The following is a 19,390-nucleotide window of genomic DNA, read 5'->3' as shown; positions in this document are numbered from 1 at the left end:
GATTCACTGATATTTTATTGATAATGTTGTTCTGATTAAACTCTGTCATCATGTGCTGTATGTGTAACAGTGGAAAAGGTAGAGTTGGGTTGGTGTAAAACTATTTTGTTTCTGCAGGTAAAAAATAAAAAATCATATTTCTGATGTTTGAAAGTTTCCCAGTAATTTCACAAAGGTTGCCTGCATTTCTCCATGGTGCATGATATGAAGAGGAATTAACAGATTAGAAATGAAGCAAAAACTCAGAGGAAAACATTATTATTCTGCAAATTCTCTGCAGCAGACGGTTCAGTTCATATCTGCAAACGGCACGTTGCTCCTGAGACAAAAAGCTGCAGACAAATCTGAATTATTTTAATCTTAATTTACAAAAGATGTGTGTCGCTTATACTTTGAATAGTGGATGAAATCTCTGAGTCAGACACAGCTGCCTGGTGACAGGAAGTCTTTATGAAGTGCGCAATAACAGCACTGGACCTAAGCTCCACCCCTGTAATGAATCAGGAAGCAAGCGTGTTGCAGTGAAAGCAAACACTCTGCAAGAGGGAGACGACAGTCTCAACTTTTAAACCAAATTCTCGGACTTTCCTTTGAAGAAGGACTCAAACGTTACCGCAGGGAATACTGGTGGGAATGCTGCTGGTGGTAAAGTACTGTAGCTGCTGTTGATGGTAGAAATAAGAGATTAAAAAGAAAGAACTGAAGTGAAAGTATCTGAGTTTAGAGAGGAAGTAAACATGGCGACCAGATTAGATAAAGATCTCTGCTGTACTCTCTGTGAAAACATTTTTAAAGATCCAGTCATTCTCTCGTGCAACCACAGCTTCTGTAGCGAATGTCTGAAGAAACACTGGACAGAAAGAGAAACGCACGAGTGTCCAATATGTAAGAGAAGATCCTCGATGGAACTACCTCCTCCTAACTTTGAGCTAAAGAGACGATGCGAGGCCTTTTTAAAGGAGGAAGCCTCAGAGTCTGTTCCAGTCTGCAGTGTGCACTCTGAGAAACTCAGCTTCTTCTGTCTGGACGACCAGCAGCTGGTGTGCAGCGTCTGCAGAGATTCAGAAACCCACAGCAACCACAGAGTCAAAGCTACTGAAGAAGCAGCTGAGGAACGTAAGAAAGAACTTGAGGATTCCTTAAAACCTTTAAAAACTAAACTGAGGCTCATTCATCAAGTGAAGGGAGACTGTGATGAAACAGCAGAGCACATTAAAGATCAGGCAGAAAGCACCGTGTGGAAGATCAGGGAGGAGTTCAGGAAGCTTCGTCAGTTTCTAGATGAGGAAGAGGAGGCCAGGATGGCTGCACTGAAGGAGGAGGAGGAGCAGAAGAGTCAGGTGATGAAGGAGAAGATTAAGGCTCTGAGCAGAGAGATTACTGCTCTTTCCAGTACAATCAAAGCTACAGAGGAGGAGCTGAGAGCTGGAGACGTCTGGTTCCTGCAGAACTACAAGGCTGCAGAGGAAAGAGTCCAGCAGCAACCTCTGCTTGAAGATCCAGAGTGGCCCTCAGGAGCGCTGATAGACGTGGCCAAACATCTGGGCAACCTGAGCTTCAACATCTGGACCAAGATGAAGGAGATGGTGTCTTACAGTCCTGTGATTCTGGATCCAAACACTGCTCATCCTCAAGTCGTCCTGTCTGACGATCTGACCAGTCTGAGGAAGGTAGAGATGAAGCAGCAGCTTCCTGACAACCCAGAGAGGGTGGACCCCTTCATCTCAGTCGTGGGCTCTGAGGGTTTTGACTCAGGCTGTCACAGCTGGGAGGTGGAGGTTGGAGACAACAAGGCCTTCGTCCTGGGCGTGGCAACAGAGTCAGACTCAAGGAAAGGAGTCATATCGGACAATCTGTGGAGGTTGAGGTTCGATAAAGGTGAATACAAAACCCTTTCACCGTCTGACACAGGATCTGACGTGACGGTGGCGAAGAACCCAAAGAAGATCAGGGTGAAGCTGGACCAGGACGGAGGACGACTGATGTTCTCTGATTCTGACACAGACGAACACATACACACCTTCACACACACCTTCACTGACAGACTGTTTCCATACATCAGCACCTGGGGTGACGTCCCGATAAAGATTGTACCTCTGCAGGTCTCTGTAACAGTAGAGCCACATTAGATGATGAGCTGATGTAGAAAGAGATGCTCAGTGGAGACTCTGGACACTTTAATGTTTTAAGGTGAAAGGCTTTAGCTTGTACTGTTACTGTTGAATGTGAGTTAACTGCTAAATGTTCTGCTGTAAAAATGATAAAGTTATTGAGATAAAACAGGAAAGTTGTGGCCTGTAAAACTAAAACAATAAGATGAAAGACATCTTTATAATCTGTGATAATATTAAAGTTATGTTTTAGCTGTCATACACTGTAAAACATCATATGGGACTTTAGTTGAATAAAGTGATAACTTTTCTTTTTTTCATGTTACTTTAACTTTAAAGTCTTTTTGTTACTTCAGATATTCTGGTGTTTCACTTTTTTAAAATGTGTAATAACTGTATATTAACGTCATACATGTTTTCATGTGTTTTGCTTTTTACGGATTAAGAGTCTGGTTTTTATCAAGTCAATTATCAACATTAACAGCTTTTAGTGTCAGAGTATTTTTAAGACTTATATAATTCTTCTTTCTGTTGTTATTACGGTGTGAATTAAGATGAATTTATTTACTTATTTTATAGAGATTAAATAATTTGAACCAAATCATGGTGAGGGAAATAAAATTGATTATAAAATTAGAAATGGAAGTAAGTTGTAGTAGTATTCAGTGAGTGTAATTAATTAATTAACAGTTATTTGTTCATTATTAATATTTTTTCATGATTTATGTAATTATCTAATGTAATGTGCTTTACGTGTAACAGTGGAAAAAGTAGAGTTGGGTTTGTGTAAAAATATTTTCTTGCTGCAGGTGAAAAATAAAAATCTTATTTCTTGTGTTTGAAAGTTTCCCAGTAATTTCACAAATTTTTCCACAGAAGTCATATTTGAATTAAACCATTTTTTATGGTCGGTACTTAATCCCCAAAATTTTATTAATTAAACTTTTTATTAAACTTAATTTTATTAGTATAAAGTATTTTGCACATATTTCACAAGACCATTTTTAACCTCCACTCCTTGTTTGAAATATAATAATAATAATAATAATAATAATAATAGTGTAAAAGAATAATTTCTATTCCTTATAAATGATTTAATTTTATTCTACTTATTTTTATTACCTTTGCTACAACGTATTTTTCTCATATTTCAAGTTAAAGGTTTTTTGTTGTATTTTTCTTACGTCTCTTACGTTTACCTTACGTTACGCCACGTGTCGTAGACGTCACCATACCCGGAAGTGACAGTTGAAAGGTGAAGAGCTGAGGATAAACAAAGCACAACATGGCTCGTCGTTTCCTCTGCAGAGGTGTTACAGGTGTATTTCAGCTCAGCAGGAGAACAACTCTTCTGTCCGGGACTCGTTTTTACTCTGAGACCGAAGCGGAGCCGCTGACAGTGAAACAACAAAACAACGGAATAAGGTGCAGAGTTCAAACACGTCCGCCTTCTCAGTAACTGACATTCGCACGAAGCCTCGTATAGAAAAGACACATTTATAGAGAAAATAAAGACTTTTACGACAGGAGCAGGTAACAGTGATAAATATAGTCATTTAATGTATATGCTAGCGTCTTATGGTTAATTCGGCATACATATTAACCCTGTGAAAAGCACGTGTTTGGAATAAAATGAACTTTTCTCGGGTCAGTATGAAAAACTAGTCGCATATTAATCTGTATGAACTGATCAAGTTACTCGAGTACTGTATTATTTCCATTTCATTCCGCTTCATATGATATCAAAAAAGTTATTAAAAACAATTACATGTCACAGATGCCACCGGTGAGTGTTTGATTCATTTACAGTAAGTGAATTACATTATCAAATGCAGTTTTTCAAATAAACCCTACTCTGGAAGTTAATAATATGAATTAATATTTTTGTTCCTGCATATTAAGTACTTTTACATGTTCATATTCAAGATAATGAATTAAGGTTTTACTTCCATGGAGCATCTTTACATTGTGGTATTGCAGTTTTTACTTATTTAAAGATTCTTGGATTATTTATGAGTTTATTTGTTAATTGAAAATGAGAAATGTTATGTACTGTAACAAAAACTGACAAGAATGCAGTGTTCCAAAATAAAACTACTCAAGTGTTTACTATAAAATACTTGTATAAAAGTTCTACACGTTGCTCCCAAGAGAAAAAGCTAAAGACAAATCTGAATTATTTTAGTCTTAATTTACACAACATGTGTGTCGCTTATACTTTGAATAGTGGATGAAATCTCAGAGTCAGACACAGCTGCCTGGTGACAAGAAGCCTTTTATGAAAAGCCCCCTGTGACCCCACGGACACTGCCTCCCAGGTTACACACGTACAGGTCCTGAAGGCTCTGAAGAAGGTGAACCCCCACAAGGTGGTGGGACCCGATGGAGTGCCGCCCAGAGTCCTGAAGGCCTGTGGGGAACAGCTAGCCGGTGTGTATGCTGACATCTTCAACATGTCATTATCCCAGGCTGTAGTCCCCCGTATCTTCAAAACCTCCACCATCATACCAGTCCCCAAAAGACCAGACACACCCACCCTAAACGACTTCAGGCCAGTGGCACTCACACCAGTCGCCATGAAGTGCCTCGAAAAAATAGTCCTCACCCACATCAACAACACGGTCCCGGACACGGTCGACCCCCTCCAGTTTGCATACCGCCCCAATCGATCAGTGGACGACGTGGTAGCAATAGCCCTTCACCACACCCTGCAACACCTGGAGAGCAGCAGAACGTAGTCCAGGATGCTCCTCCTGGACTACAGTTCTGCATTCAACACCATCCGCCCAGGCAGACTGATCGTGAAGCTGACAGACCTTGGAGTCCTCACTCCCACCTGCAACTGGATCTTGGATTTCCTGACCGAAAGACCACAGGTGGTGAAGATGGGAGGACGGGTGTCTGCTGAGCTCAGGGTCAGCACAGGATCACCACAGGGCTGCTGCCTCAGCCCCAAACTCTTCACCCTGTACACACACGACTGCGTCTCCACCCAGGACGGCACCATCATCATCAAATATGCTGATGACACCACCATCCTGGGGCTCATCAAGGGGGGAGACGAGTCAGGATACAGGGCCCTGGTCAACAACATCCTGGTCTACGGAGAGGAGAACGACCTCGTCCTCAACACAGACAAGACCAAGGAAATCATTCTGGACTTCAGGAAGAATCCTCCCCCTCTACAGCCTCTTTTCATCAGAGGGACTGAGGTGGAGAGGGCAGACAGCTACAGATTCCCGGGACTGCAGGTCACATCTGACCTGAGCTGGACTCTCAACACCACAGTCACAGTGAAAAAAGCCCAGCAAAGGCTCTATTTCATCAGGCTGCTCAGGAAAGCTGGTCTGAACCACCGCCCCCTCACCCAGGCCTACAGAGGGCTGATAGAGAGCATCCTCACCACAGGCATCACTGTCTGGTACGGCAACACCACACAGGCAGAGAGGAAGGCTCTGCAAAGAGTCATAAAGACCACGGAGAGGATTATAGGGACAAAACTTCCTTCCATGGACTGTATGTACGTGCAGCGCTGTAGGAAACAAGCAGAGGGAATCATCAGAGACTCACTCCACCCAGCTCATTCTCTGCTCAGACACAAACACTGAACGTACAACCTGAGACACAGCAGAGCAGACGGTATCATCACTGCCACAGTCAGACTGATGGAAAACCAAAACAAAACAATAACTACTGAACTTGTGCAAAAAATAACCAAACACTACCTCACTTTAATTACATGTGCAATAGTTGACTTGATATTATTTCTGTACAATGTGCAATCTGTTCTGTAGTTCCCTGATAAATGTGCAATAGTCCATCAGTGCAATATTCCCAATGCTTTCTCTCTCCCTCTCTCTCCCCCTCACCCCCACACCTCACATTCCTAGAACCAGTCTAACCAGTTTATCTATTTACTATTATTTATTACTCTGTCACCAACATTGCCCTCTCACCATTACAGTTGCATAGTGCTTCTACATTTTGTATTTATATTTTTTGTCGTATAGTGATTTCTATATTTATACTTCTCTTTTTGACTAAACTGTTGACTCTGTGAGAGCCCTGCACAAGAATTCCAATGTGCCTGGACTGGTTTATGCACAAATGGCCTAATAAAGAACCTTGAACCTTGAAAGGCTTTAGCTTGTACTGTTACTGTTGAGTGTGAGTTAGCTGCTAAATGTTCTAAGATGAGAGATATCTTTATATCTGTGATAACATTAAAGTTATGTTTTAGCTGTCGTACACTGTAAAACATATGGGAGTTTAGTTGAATCAAGTGATAACTTTTCTTTTTTTCATGTTACTTTAACTTTAAAATCTCTATTTTTTTTATTATTATTACTTTAATAATGAGCTGAATTAATGATGTATTGTTTGAGCATTAACACTTTAACACATATGAAGTCCTGGTGGATTGTTTTTAATAATGAAAACTATTCAAAAACTAACTTTGAATGTTTTACGTAACATAAGTGAACGTTTTAATGCAATATATGTTTAAACTGGACCACCTTAAAGCTGCACTATTGAACATGTATTTGGCGACAAGTTCTACAGTTTAAATACTGTACACTTTTAAAAATGTAATAACTGCACATTCACTTTATGCAAGTATTCATGTATTTATATGTTTAGCACTTTAAGTATTAAGACTTCTTATATTGTGTTTAACTTAACTTTTTACGGGGATCAAATAATATGAACAAAATAATAGTGAAGGAACTAAAATAGTTATTAATCCACGCATTTAAACATATGTGAAATATTGTAATTTAAGAATCAAGGATTATTATATTTTTTTCATGATTCATGTTCTGTTGAATATCTGAGATCATAAATACAGCTGCTGCTCATCCTCCATCGTGTGTAATGATGTAATTTAAAGGAATGAACACCTGTTGTGGCCAACTCTAAAATCTTTGATTCAATTCAATTCAATTCAATTTTATTTATATAGCGTCAATAACAATACAAATCGTCTCAAGACGCTTTACAAAAACCCGGCCTGAAACCCCCAGAGCAGCCTGAAGGCAACGGTGGCAGGAAAAACTCCCTTTTAACAGGAAGAAACCTTGAGCAGAACCCAGCTCATATGGAGGGACCTAAGGCCAGCCGGGTACAGACAGAAGAAAGAGAGAAGAGAAGAGAACAGCAAGATAAACATACATCTGTCATAGATACACATATCTGACTAAAGTGTACATGTGGAATCTTATGATACAAACTGATGATGTTACATGACAGTTTGAAAATGTAAGAGGAATCATAGGCAGGTTGGAGAATTGTTCATTCAGGTAGGAGTGGATAACTGCAGGATTCCATGAAGACTGGGCAGGCTGATGAGACCACGACAACAGATGTAGTATAGAGCTCCACAGGAAACACACCACTCCAGGCCAGAGATACTCACTGAGATTTTATTGATAATGTTGTTCTGATTAAACTCTGTCATCATGTGCTGTATGTGTAACAGTGGAAAAGGTAGAGTTGGATTGGTGTAAAATTATTTTGTTTCTGCAGGTGGAAAAATAAAAATCATATTTCTGATGTTTGAAAGTTTCCCAGTAATTTCACAAAGGTTGCCTGCATTTCTCTATGGTGCATGATATGAAGAGGAATTAACAGATTAGAAATGGAGCAAAAACTCAGAGGAAAACATTATTATTCTGCAAAGTCTCTGCAGCAGACGGTTCAGTTAATATCTGCAAACGGCACGTTGCTCCTGAGACAAAAAGCTGCAGACAAATCTGAATTATTTTAATCTTAATTTACAAAAGATGTGTGTCGCTTCTACTTTGAATAGTGGATGAAATCTCTGAGTCAGACACAGCTGCCTGGTGACAGGAAGCCTTTTATGAAGTGCGCAATAACAGCACTGGACCTAAGCTCCACCCCTGTAATGAATCAGGAAGCAAGCGTGTTGCAGTGAAAGCAAACACTCTGCAAGAGGGAGACGACAGTCTCAACTTTTAGACCAAATTCTCGGACTTTCCTTTGAAGAAGGACTCAAACGTTACCGCAGGGAATACTGGTGGGAATGCTGCTGGTGGTAAAGTACTGTAGCTGCTGTTGATGGTAGAAATAAGAGATTAAAAAGAAAGAACTGAAGTGAAAGTATCTGAGTTTAGAGAGGAAGTAAACATGGCTACCGTACCAGATAAAGATCTCTGCTGTACTCTCTGTGAAAACATTTTTAAAGATCCAGTCATTCTGTCGTGCAACCACAGCTTCTGTAAAGAATGTCTGAAGAAACACTGGACAGAAAGAGAAACGCACGAGTGTCCACTCTGTAAGAGAAGATCCTCAAAGGAAGAACCTTTTGACTTTGCAGTTAAAAGCCCACACAAAGTCTTTTTAAAGGAGGAAGCCTCTGTTCCAGTCTGCAGTGTGCACTCTGAGAAACTCAGTTTCTTCTGTCTGGACGACCAGCAGCTGGTGTGCAGCGTCTGCAGAGATTCAGAAACCCACAGCAACCACAGAGTCAAAGCTACTGAAGAAGCAGCTGAGGAACGTAAGAAAGAACTTAAGGATTCCTTAAAACCTTTAAAAACTAAACTGAGGCTCATTCATCAAGTGAAGGGAGACTGTGATCAATCAGCAGAGCACATTAAAGATCAGGCAGAAAGCACCATGTCAAAGATCAAGGAGGAGTTCAGGAAGCTTCGTCAGTTTCTAGACGAGGAAGAGGAGGCCAGGATGGCTGCACTGAAGGAGGAGGAGGAGCAGAAGAGTCAGATGATGAAGGAGAAGATTGAGGCTCTGAGCAGAGAGATTACTGCTCTTTCCAGCACAATCAAAGCCACAGAGAAGGAGCTGAGAGCTGGAGACGTCTGGTTCCTGCAGAACTACAAGGCTGCAGAGGAAAGAGTCCAGCAGCAACCTCTGCCTGTAGATCCAGAGCGGCCCTCAGGAGCTCTGATAGACGTGGCCAAACATCTGGGCAACCTGAGCTTCAACATCTGGACCAAGATGAAGGAGATGGTGTCTTACAGTCCTGTCATTCTGGATCCAAACACTGCTAATCCACAAGTCGTCCTGTCTGATGATCTGACCAGTCTGAGGAAGGTAGAGATGAAGCAGCAGCTTCCTGACAACCCAGAGAGGATGGACCGCTTCTTCTCAGTCGTGGGCTCTGAGGGTTTTGACTCAGGCTGTCACAGCTGGGAGGTGGAGGTTGGAGACAACAAGGCCTTCTGCCTGGGCGTGGCAACAGAGTCAGACTCAAGGAAAGGAGTCATATCGGACAATCTGTGGAGGTTGAGGTTCGATAAAGGTGAATACAAAACCCTTTCACCATCAGACAAAGGATCTGACGTGACGGTGATGAAGAACCCGAAGAAGATCAGGGTGAAGCTGGACCAGGACAGAGGACGACTGACGTTCTCTGATTCTGACACAGACGAACACATACACACCTTCACACACACCTTCACCGACAGACTGTTTCCATACATCAGCACCTGGGGTGACGTCCCGATAAAGATTGTACCTCTGAAGGTCTCTGTAACAGTAGAGCCACATTAGATGATGAGCTGATGTATCAAGAGATGCTCAGTGGAGACTCTGGACACTTTAATGTTTTAAGGTGAAAGGCTTTAGCTTGTACTGTTACTGTTGAATGTGAGTTAACTGCTAAATGTTCTGCTGTAAAATGATAAAGTTACTGCGATAAAACAGGAAAGTTGTGGCCTGTAAAACTAAAATAAGATGAAAGACATCTTTCTAATCTGTGATAACATTAAAGTTATGTTTTAGCTGTCATACAATGTAAAACATCATATGGGACTTTAGTTGAATAAAGTGATAACTTTTCTTTTTTTCATGTTACTTTAACTTTAAAATCTTTTTGTCACTTCAAAAATTCTGGTGTTTCACTTTTTTAAAATGTGTAATAACTGTATATTAACGTCATACATGTTTTTATGAGTTTCGCTTTTTATGGATTAAGACTCTATGTAGGGTTTTTATCAGGTCATTTATCAACATTAACAGCTTTGATTGTCAGAGTATTTTTAAGACTCATATAATTCTTCTCCCTGTTGTTATTACGGTGTGAATTAAGATGAATTTATTTACTTATTTTATAGAGATTAAATAATTTGAACGAAATCATGGTGAGGGAAATAAAATTGATTATAAAATTAGAAATGGAAGTAAGTTGTAGTAGTATTCTGTGAGTGTAATTAATTAATTAACAGTTATTTGTTCATTATTAATGTTTTTTCATGATTTATGTAATTATCTAATGTAATGTGCTTTACGTGTAACAGTGGAAACAGTAGAGTTGGGTTTGTGTAAAAATATTTTCTTGCAGCAGGTGAAAAATAAAAATCTTATTTCTTGTGTTTGAAAGTTTCTCAGTAATTTCACAAATTTTTCCACAGAAAACATATTTGAATTAAACCACTTTATATGGTCGGTACTCAATCCCCAAAATATTATTAATTAAACTTTTTATTAAACTTAATTTTATTAGTATAAAGTATTTTGCACATATTTCTCAATAAGATCATTTTTAACCTCCACTCCTTGTTTGAAATATAATAATAATAATAATAATAGTGTAAAAGAATAATTTCTATTCCTTATAAATGATTTAATTTTATTCTACTTATTTTTATTACCTTTGCTACAACGTATTTTTCTCATATTTCAAGTTAAAGGTTTTTTGTTGTATTTTTCTTACGTCTCTTACGTTTACCTTACGTTACGCCACGTGTCGTACACGTCACCATACCCGGAAGTGACAGTTGAAAGGTGAAGCGCTGAGGATAAGCAAACCACAACATGGCTCGTAGTTTCCTCTGCAGAGGTGTTCCAGGTGTATTTCAGCTCAGCAGGAGAACAACTCTTCTGTCCGGGACTCGTTTTTACTCTCAGACCGAAGCGGAGCCGCTGACAGTGAAACAACAAAACAACGGAATAAGGTGCAGAGTTCAAACACGTCCGCCTTCTCACTAACTGACATTCGCACGAAGCCTCGTGTAGAAAAGACATATTTATAGAGAAAATAAAGACTTTTACGAAAGTAGCAGGTAACAGTAATAAATATAGTCATTAAATGTATATGCTAGCGTCTTATGGTTAATTCGGCATACATATTAACCCTGTGAAAAGCACGTGTTTGGAATAAAATGAACTTTTCTCGGGTCCGTATGGAGTCGCATATTAACTGCGTGACAATAAATCTGTAGGAAATATGTTAAACTGAACAAGTTACTCAAGTACTGTATTATTTCCATTTCATTCCGCTTCATATGATATAACATCTTTCAAATAAACCCTAGTCTGGAAGTTAATAATATGAATTAATATTTTTGTTCCTGCATATTAAGTACTTTTACATGTTCATACTCAAGATAATGAATTAAGGTTTTACTTCCATGGAGCATTTTTACATTGTGGTATTGCAGTTTTTACTTATTTAAAGATTCTTGGATTATTTATGAGTTTATTTGTTGATTGAAAATGAGAAATGTTATGTACTGTAACAAAAACTGACAAGAATGCAGTGTTCCAAAATAAAACTACTTAAGTGTTTACTATAAAATATTTGTATAAAAGTTATACACGTTGCTCCCAAGAGAAAAAGCTAAAGACAGATCTGAATTATTTTAATCTTAATTTACACAACATGTGTGTCGCTTATACTTTGAATAGTGGATGAAATCTCAGAGTCAGACACAGCTGCCTGGTGACAGGAAGTCTTTTATGAAAAGCCCCCTGTGACCCCACGGACACTGCCTCCCAGGTTACACACGCACAGGTCCTGAAGGCTCTGAAGAAGGTGAACCCCCACAAGGCGGTGGGACCCGATGGAGTGCCGCCCAGAGTCCTGAAGGCCTGTGGGGAACAGCTAGCCGGTGTGTATGCTGACATCTTCAACATGTCATTATCCCAGGCTGTAGTCCCCCGTATCTTCAAAACCTCCACCATCATACCAGTCCCCAAACGACCAGACACACCCACCCTAAACGACTTCAGGCCAGTGGCACTCACACCAGTCGCCATGAAGTGCCTCGAAAAAATAGTCTCACCCACATCAACAACACGGTCCCAGACACGGTCGACCCCCTCCAGTTTGCATACCGCCCCAATCAATCAGTGGACGACGCTGTAGCAATAGCCCTTCACCACACCCTGCAACACCTGGAGAGCAGCAGAACGTAGTCCAGGATGCTCCTCCTGGACTACAGTTCTGCATTCAACACCATCCGCCCAGACAGACTGATTGTGAAGCTGACAGACCTCGGAGTCCCCACTCCCACCTGCAACTGGATCTTGGTTTTCCTGACCGAAAGACCACAGGTGGTGAAGATGGGAGGACGGGTGTCTGCTGAGCTCAGGGTCAGCACAGGATCACCACAGGGCTGCTGCCTCAGCCCCAAACTCTTCACCCTGTACACACACGACTGCGTCTCCACCCAGGACGGCACCATCATCATCAAAATATGCTGATGACACCACCATCCTGGGGCTCATCAAGGGGGGAGACGAGTCAGGATACAGGGTCCTGGTCAACAGCATACTGGTCTACGGAGAGGAGAACGACCTCGTCCTCAACACAGACAAGACCAAGGAAATAATTCTGGACTTCAGGAGGAATCTTCCCCCTCTACAGCATCTTTTCATCAGAGGGACTGAGGTGGAGAGGGCAGACAGCTACAGATTCCCGGGACTGCAGGTCACATCTGACCTGAGCTGGACTCTCAACACCACAGCCACAGTGAAAAAAGCCCAGCAAAGGCTCTATTTCATCAGGCTGCTCAGGAAAGCTGGTCTGAACCACCGCCCCCTCACCCAGGCCTACAGAGGGCTGATAGAGAGCATCCTCACCGCAGGCATCACTGTCTGGTATGGCAACACCACACAGGCAGAGAGGAAGGCTCTGCAAAGAGTCATAAAGACAGCGGAGAGGATTATAGGGACAGAACTTCCTTCCATGGACTGTATGTACGTGCAGCGCTGTAGGAAACAAGCAGAGGGAATCATCAGAGACTCACTCCACCCAGCTCACTCTCTGCTCAGACACAAACACTGAACGTACAACCTGAGACACAGCAGAGCAGACAGTATCATCACTGCCACAGTCAGACTGATGGAAAACCAAAACAAAACAATAACTACTGAACTTGTGCAAAAAATAACCAAACACTACCTCACTTTAATTACATGTGCAATAGTTGACTTGATATTATTTCTGTACAATGTGCAATCTGTTCTGTAGTTCCCTGATAAATGTGCAATAGTCCATCAGTGCAATATTCCCAATGCTTTCTCTCTCCCTCTCTCCCCCCTCACCCCCACCTCACATTCCTAGAACCAGTCTAACCAGTTTATCTATTTACTATTATTTATTACTCTGTCACCAACATTGCCCTCTCACCTTCATGCTTTTTTATTGTAATATTACAGTTGCATAGTGCTTCTACATTTTGTATTTATATTTTTTGTTGTATAGTGATTTCTATATTTATACTTCTCTTTTTAACTAAACTGTTGACTCTGTGAGAGCCCTGCACAAGAATTCCAATGTGCCTGGACTGGTTTATGCACAAATGGCCTAATAAAGAACCTTGAACCTTGAAAGGCTTTAGCTTGTACTGTTACTGTTGAATGTGAGTTAGCTGCTAAATGTTCTAAGATGAAAGACATCTTTATATCTGTGATAACATTAAAGTTATGTTTTAGCTGTCGTACACTGTAAAACATATGGGAGTTTAGTTGAATCAAGTCATAACTTTTCTTTTTTTCATGTTACTTTAACTTTAAAATCTCTATTTTTTTTATTATTATTACTATAATAATGAGTTGAATTAATCATGTATTGTTTGAGCATTAACACTTTAACACATATGAAGTCCTGGTGGATTGTTTTTAATAATGAAAACTATTCAGAAACTAACTTTGAATGTTTTACGTAACATAAGTGAACGTTTTAATGCAATATATGTTTAAACTGGACCACTTTAAAGCTGCACTGTTGAACATGTATTTGGTGACAAGTTCTACAGTTTAAATACTGTACACTTTTAAAAATGTAATAACTGCACATTCACTTTATGCATGTTTTCATGTATTTATATGTTTAGCACTTTAAGTATTAAGACTTCTTATACTGTGTTTAACTTACCTTTTTACGGGGATCAAATAATATGAACAAAATAACAGTGAAGGAACTAAAATAGTTATTAATCCACGCATTTAAACATACGTGAAATATTGTAATTTAAGAATCAAAGATTATTATATTTTTTTCATGATTCATATTCTGTTGAATTTCAGAGATCATAAATACAGCTGCTGCTCATCCTCCATCGTGTCTAATGATGTAATTTAAAGGAATGAACACCTGTTGTGGCCAACTCTAAAATCTTTGATTCACTGAGATTTTATTGATAATGTTGTTCTGATTAAACACTTTCTTCATGTGCTTTATGTGTAACAGTGGAAAAGGTAGAGTTGGGTTTGTGTAAAACTATTTTGTTTCTGCAGGTGGAAAAATAAAAATCATGTTTCTGATGTTTGAAAGTTTCCCAGTAATTTCACAAAGGTTGCCTGCATTTCTCTATGGTGCATGATATGAAGAGGAATTAACAGATTAGAAATGGAGCAAAAACTCAGAGGAAAACATTATTATTCTGCAAAGTCTCTGCAGCAGACGGTTCAGTTCATATCTGCTCCTGAGACCAAAAGCTGAAGACAAATCTGAATAATTTTAATCTTAATTTACAAAAGATGTGTGTCGCTTATACTTTGAATAGTGGATGAAATCTCTGAGTCAGACGCAGCTGCCTGGTGACAGGAAGTCTTTTATGAAGTGCGCAATAACAGCACTGGACCTAAGCTCCACCCCCTGTAATGACTCAGGAAGCAAGCGTGTTGCAGTGAAAGTAAACACTCTGCAAGAGGGAGACGACAGTCTCAACTTTTAAACCAAATTCTCGGACTTTCCTTTGAAGAAGGACTCAAACGTTACTGCAGGGAATACTGGTGGGAATGCTGCTGGTGGTAAAGTACTGTAGCTGCTGTTGATGGTAGAAATAAGAGATTAAGAAGAAAAAAACGTGAAGTGAAAGTATCAGAGTTTAGAGAGGAAGTAAACATGGCGACAAGATTAGAGGAGGATCTCTGCTGCACTCTATGTAAAAACATTTTTAAAGATCCAGTCATTCTGTCGTGCAGCCACAGCTTCTGTAAAGAATGTCTGAAGAAACACTGGACAGAAAGAGAAACGCGTGATTGTCCACTCTGTAAGAGAAGATCCTCAATGGATAGCCCTTCTCCAAACTTTGAGCAGAAGAGCCCATACGAGGCCTTTTTAAAGGAGGAAGCCTCAGAGTCTGTTCCAGTCTGCAGTGTGCACTCTGAGAAACTCAGCTTCTTCTGTCTGGACGACCAGCAGCTGGTGTGCAGCGTCTGCAGAGATTCAGAAACCCACAGCAACCACAGATTCAAAGCTACTGAAGAAGCAGCTGAGGAACGTAAGAAAGAACTTGAGGATTCCTTAAAACCTTTAAAAACTAAACTGAGGCTCATTCATCAAGTGAAGGGAGACTGTGATGAAACAGCAGAGCACATTAAAGATCAGGCAGAAAGCACCATGTGGAAGATCAATGAGGAGTTCAGGAAGCTTCGTCAGTTTCTAGATGAGGAAGAGGAGGCCAGGATGGCTGCACTGAAGGAGGAGGAGGAGCATAAGAGTCAGCTGATGAAGGAGAAGATTAAGGCTCTGAGCAGAGAGATTACTGCTCTTTCCAGCACAATCAAAGCCACAGAGAAGGAGCTGAGAGCTGGAGACGTCTGGTTCCTGCAGAACTACAAGGCTGCAGAGGAAAGAGTCCAGCAGCAACCTCTGCCTGAAGATCTAGAGCTGCCCTCAGGAGCGCTGATAGATGTGGCCAAACATCTGGGCAACCTGAGCTTCAACATCTGGACCAAGATGAAGGAGATGGTGTCTTACAGTCCTGTCATTCTGGATCCAAACACTGCTCATCCAGAAGTCGTCCTGTCTGACGATCTGACCAGTCTGAGCAAGGTAGAGATGAAGCAGCAGCTTCCTGACAACCCAGAGAGGGTGGACCGCTTCTTTGGAGTCGTGGGCTCTGAGGGTTTTAACTCAGGCTGCCACAGCTGGGAGGTGGAGGTTGGAGACAACAAGGCCTTCGTCCTGGCCGTGATAACAGAGTCAGACTCGAGGAAAGGAGTCATATCGGACAATCTGTGGAGGCTGATGTTCAGCAACGGTGAATACAAATCCCTTTCACCATTTGACAACGGATCTGATGTGACGGTGGTGAAGAACCCAAAGAAGATCAGAGTGAAGCTGGACCAGGACGGAGGACGACTGACGTTCTCTGATTCTGACACAGACGAAAACATACACACCTTCACACACACCTTCACTGACAGACTGTTTCCATACATCAGCACCTGGGATGACGTCCCGATAAAGGTCGTACCTCTGCAGGTCTCTGTAACAGTAGAGCCACATTAGATGATGAGCTGATGTATAAAGAGATGCTCAGTGGAGACTCTGAACACTTTAATGTTTTAAGGTGAAAGGCTTTAGCTTGTAATGTTACTGTTGAATGTGAGTTAGCTGCTAAATGTTCTGCTGTAAAAATGATAAAGTTACTGAGATAAAACAGGAAAGTTGTGGCCTGTAAAACTAAAATAAGATGAAAGACATCTTTCTAATCTGGGATGACATTAAAGTTATATTTTAGCTGTCATACACTGTAAAACATCATAGGGGAGTTTAGTTGAATCAAGTGATAATTTTTCTTTTTTTCACGTTACTTTAACTTCAAAATCTTTTTGTTACTTCAAATATTTTGGTGTTTTACGTTTTTAAAATGTGTAATAACTGTATATTAATGTCATACATGTTTTCATGTGTTTAGCTTTTTAAGCATTAAGATTCTATGTAGGGTTTTTATCCAGTCATTTATCAACATTAACAGCTTTTAGTGTCTCATATTAATCTTCTTCCTGTTCTTATTATGGTGTGAATTAAGATGAATTTATTTACTTATTTTATAGAGATTAAATAAAATGAATCAAATCATGGTGAGGGAAATACAATTGATTGTAAAATTATAAATGGAAGTAAGTTATAACAGTATGCCGTGAGTGTAATTAAAGAAACTGAGATTTGTTCATTATTAATGTTTTTTCATGATTTATGTAATTATATAATGTGAAGGAATGAAAACCTTAGAGTCTGACCTACATTTATTGATTCACTGAGATTTGATTAATAATGTGCTTTATGTGTAACAGTGAAAAAGTAGAGTTGGGTTTGTGTAAAAATATTTTGTTGCTGCAGGTGGAAAAAAAAAATCATATTTCTTGTGTTTGAAAGTTTCCCAGTGATTTCACAAATTTCTCCACAGAAGACATATTTGAATTAAACCACTTTATGTGGTCTGTGCTTAATCCCCAAAATATTATTAATTTATATTATATATAAAAATAACTTTATTAAATTGAATTAGTAAATTTAGTATAAAATATTTTGCACATATTTCAAAATAAGCTTATAATAATGAAACATAATGAATGATACTGTATGTACAAAACAATGTGATTTTAGATGTACATTTTATTTTATCCTAAATTTTTAATTATATTATTCATAAAGTTATTTTATTTCATTTAATTTCATTCTAATTATTTTTATTACTGTCATTTTTCTCATATTTCAAGTTAAATGTTTTTTGTTGTATTTTTCTTACGTCTCTTATGTTTACCTTACGTTACGCAACAGTGATAAATATAATCATTTCAGAATCAGAATCAGAATCAGAAAAGACTTTATTGCCAAGCATGATCGTACATACAAGGAATTTGCTTTGGTGGTGTTACGCCTAAAATAAAATAAAATAAAATATAGAAACTATATTATAGAATAAATATAGAAACTTGCTCTCAGATATATAAAATATAAAAATACAACAAAATACAAAAATATATACACAGTATATATACCGTATTTTGTTTGTCATGCAGACCGGACGCTCGGCTGCATGTCTCTGTATCGGCCAGCAGGCTCTGCCCGTTCGTCTCGCATGTTTTTGTTTTTTTTTTTTCCTCGCGGAAGTGAATGAGTCTCTGGGGTGTCTTGGTCCACGATCAGGAAATGTAGTTTTTGACTCGAGACATGTCAAGTCATTACAAGTCAAAGAGGCCAAGTCCGATTCAAGTCTCGAGTGAATAGCATTCAAGTCCAAGTCGAGTCGCAAGTTATGGCGAATTTTATCAAGTCGAGTCTGAAGTCATTAAAATCATGACTCTAGTCTGACTCGAGTCCAAGTCATGTGACTCGAGTCCACATGTCTGGGACAGTCCCAACAGCAGACTCATTCAGGTTCCTCGGGTCCACAATTTCACGGGACCTGAAGTGGACCTCCCTTCCATAAGGAAGAAGGCCCAGCAGAGGCTGTACTTTCTGCGTCAGCTCAGGAAGTTCAACCTGCCTCAGGAGCTGCTGACCATCTTCTACACAGCAATAGTCCAGTCTGTCCAGACCACATCCATCACTGTCTGGTTTGGATCCGCCACCAGGCAAGACAGGGACAGACTGCAGAGAACAGTCAGGTCTGCAGAGAGGATCATAGGTACTGATCTTCCCTCCATTCAGGACCTGTACCGGTCCAGGGTCAGGGAGCGGGCCAGGAAAATCACCACAGACCCCTCACACCCTGGCCACAATCTGTTTAGACTCCTCCCCTCAGGCCGGCGTTACAGACCACTGTACGCCAAAACCAGCCGACACAAGGACGGTTTCTTCCCCCGGGCTGTCGCTCTGATGAACTCTGAGTAGTCACAGAGTGAGTCCATACACATGAACAATAAACTATAACTCTGCACTGTTGTATATACTCACTGTACGATAACCCCAGTTTGGTGTATATATTATCCTGTATTTTGTGTGTACAAATTGAGATTTATTTTATTTTTATCTTATTTTATTTTATTTTTATTTCACTTATTTAAGATGCTTCTGTACTAGAGTGAAAAGTTGCCGGAGTCAAATTCCTTGTATGTGTCATACTTGGCCATTAAAGCTGATTCTGATTCTGATTCTGATTCTGATTCTTTTGTCAGAGCACATTGTCCTGGTACACCGATTACACTGATGCACACGTTAGTGCTCGAAAGTGCGTTGCTAGGACTGACGGAAGGCAAATTTGATTTTAAAAAAACTACCTGATGGAAGCCTTGATGAAAGCGGGGTTTTGTGCAAATTGTGCAAAAAAAAAAAGAGT

General features: G+C 39.9%; 3 protein-coding genes across 3 annotated transcripts; all 3 read left to right on the top strand.

The window, feature by feature from the left end:
- Positions 1–516: 516 nt before the first annotated feature.
- LOC311508295 (nuclear factor 7, ovary-like) lies at positions 517–2,948 on the top strand. The gene has a single exon (XM_084573007.1). The coding sequence runs from the start codon at positions 738–740 to the stop codon at positions 2,127–2,129; it is 1,392 nt and encodes a 463-aa protein (XP_084429133.1). The 5' UTR covers positions 517–737; the 3' UTR covers positions 2,130–2,948.
- A 5,087-nt stretch (positions 2,949–8,035) lies between these two features.
- On the top strand, positions 8,036–10,469 carry LOC311508972 (zinc-binding protein A33-like). Its single transcript, XM_084573979.1, has one exon. It carries the CDS (start codon positions 8,259–8,261, stop codon positions 9,639–9,641), a length of 1,383 nt encoding a protein of 460 aa, XP_084430105.1. The 5' UTR covers positions 8,036–8,258; the 3' UTR covers positions 9,642–10,469.
- Positions 10,470–14,992: 4,523 nt separating this feature from the next.
- Positions 14,993–17,284, top strand: LOC311508757 (zinc-binding protein A33-like). The gene has a single exon (XM_084573707.1). The coding sequence runs from the start codon at positions 15,223–15,225 to the stop codon at positions 16,612–16,614; it is 1,392 nt and encodes a 463-aa protein (XP_084429833.1). The 5' UTR covers positions 14,993–15,222; the 3' UTR covers positions 16,615–17,284.
- Positions 17,285–19,390: the final 2,106 nt, after the last annotated feature.

Source organism: Chelon labrosus (genome assembly GCF_963514085.1).
Source record: "Chelon labrosus genome assembly, chromosome: 23".
NCBI lineage: Eukaryota > Metazoa > Chordata > Actinopteri > Mugiliformes > Mugilidae > Chelon > Chelon labrosus.
Note: the sequence above shows the minus strand (reverse complement) of the source record. Positions and strands in the feature narration are given on the sequence as shown.

What these genes read in the sequence shown, in the direction of transcription:
- LOC311508972 (XM_084573979.1), top strand. Translation starts at nt 8,259, where the DNA reads ATGGCTACCGTACCAGATAAAGATCTCTGCTGTACTCTCTGTGAAAAC.
- LOC311508757 (XM_084573707.1), top strand. Translation starts at nt 15,223, where the DNA reads ATGGCGACAAGATTAGAGGAGGATCTCTGCTGCACTCTATGTAAAAAC.
- LOC311508295 (XM_084573007.1), top strand. Translation starts at nt 738, where the DNA reads ATGGCGACCAGATTAGATAAAGATCTCTGCTGTACTCTCTGTGAAAAC.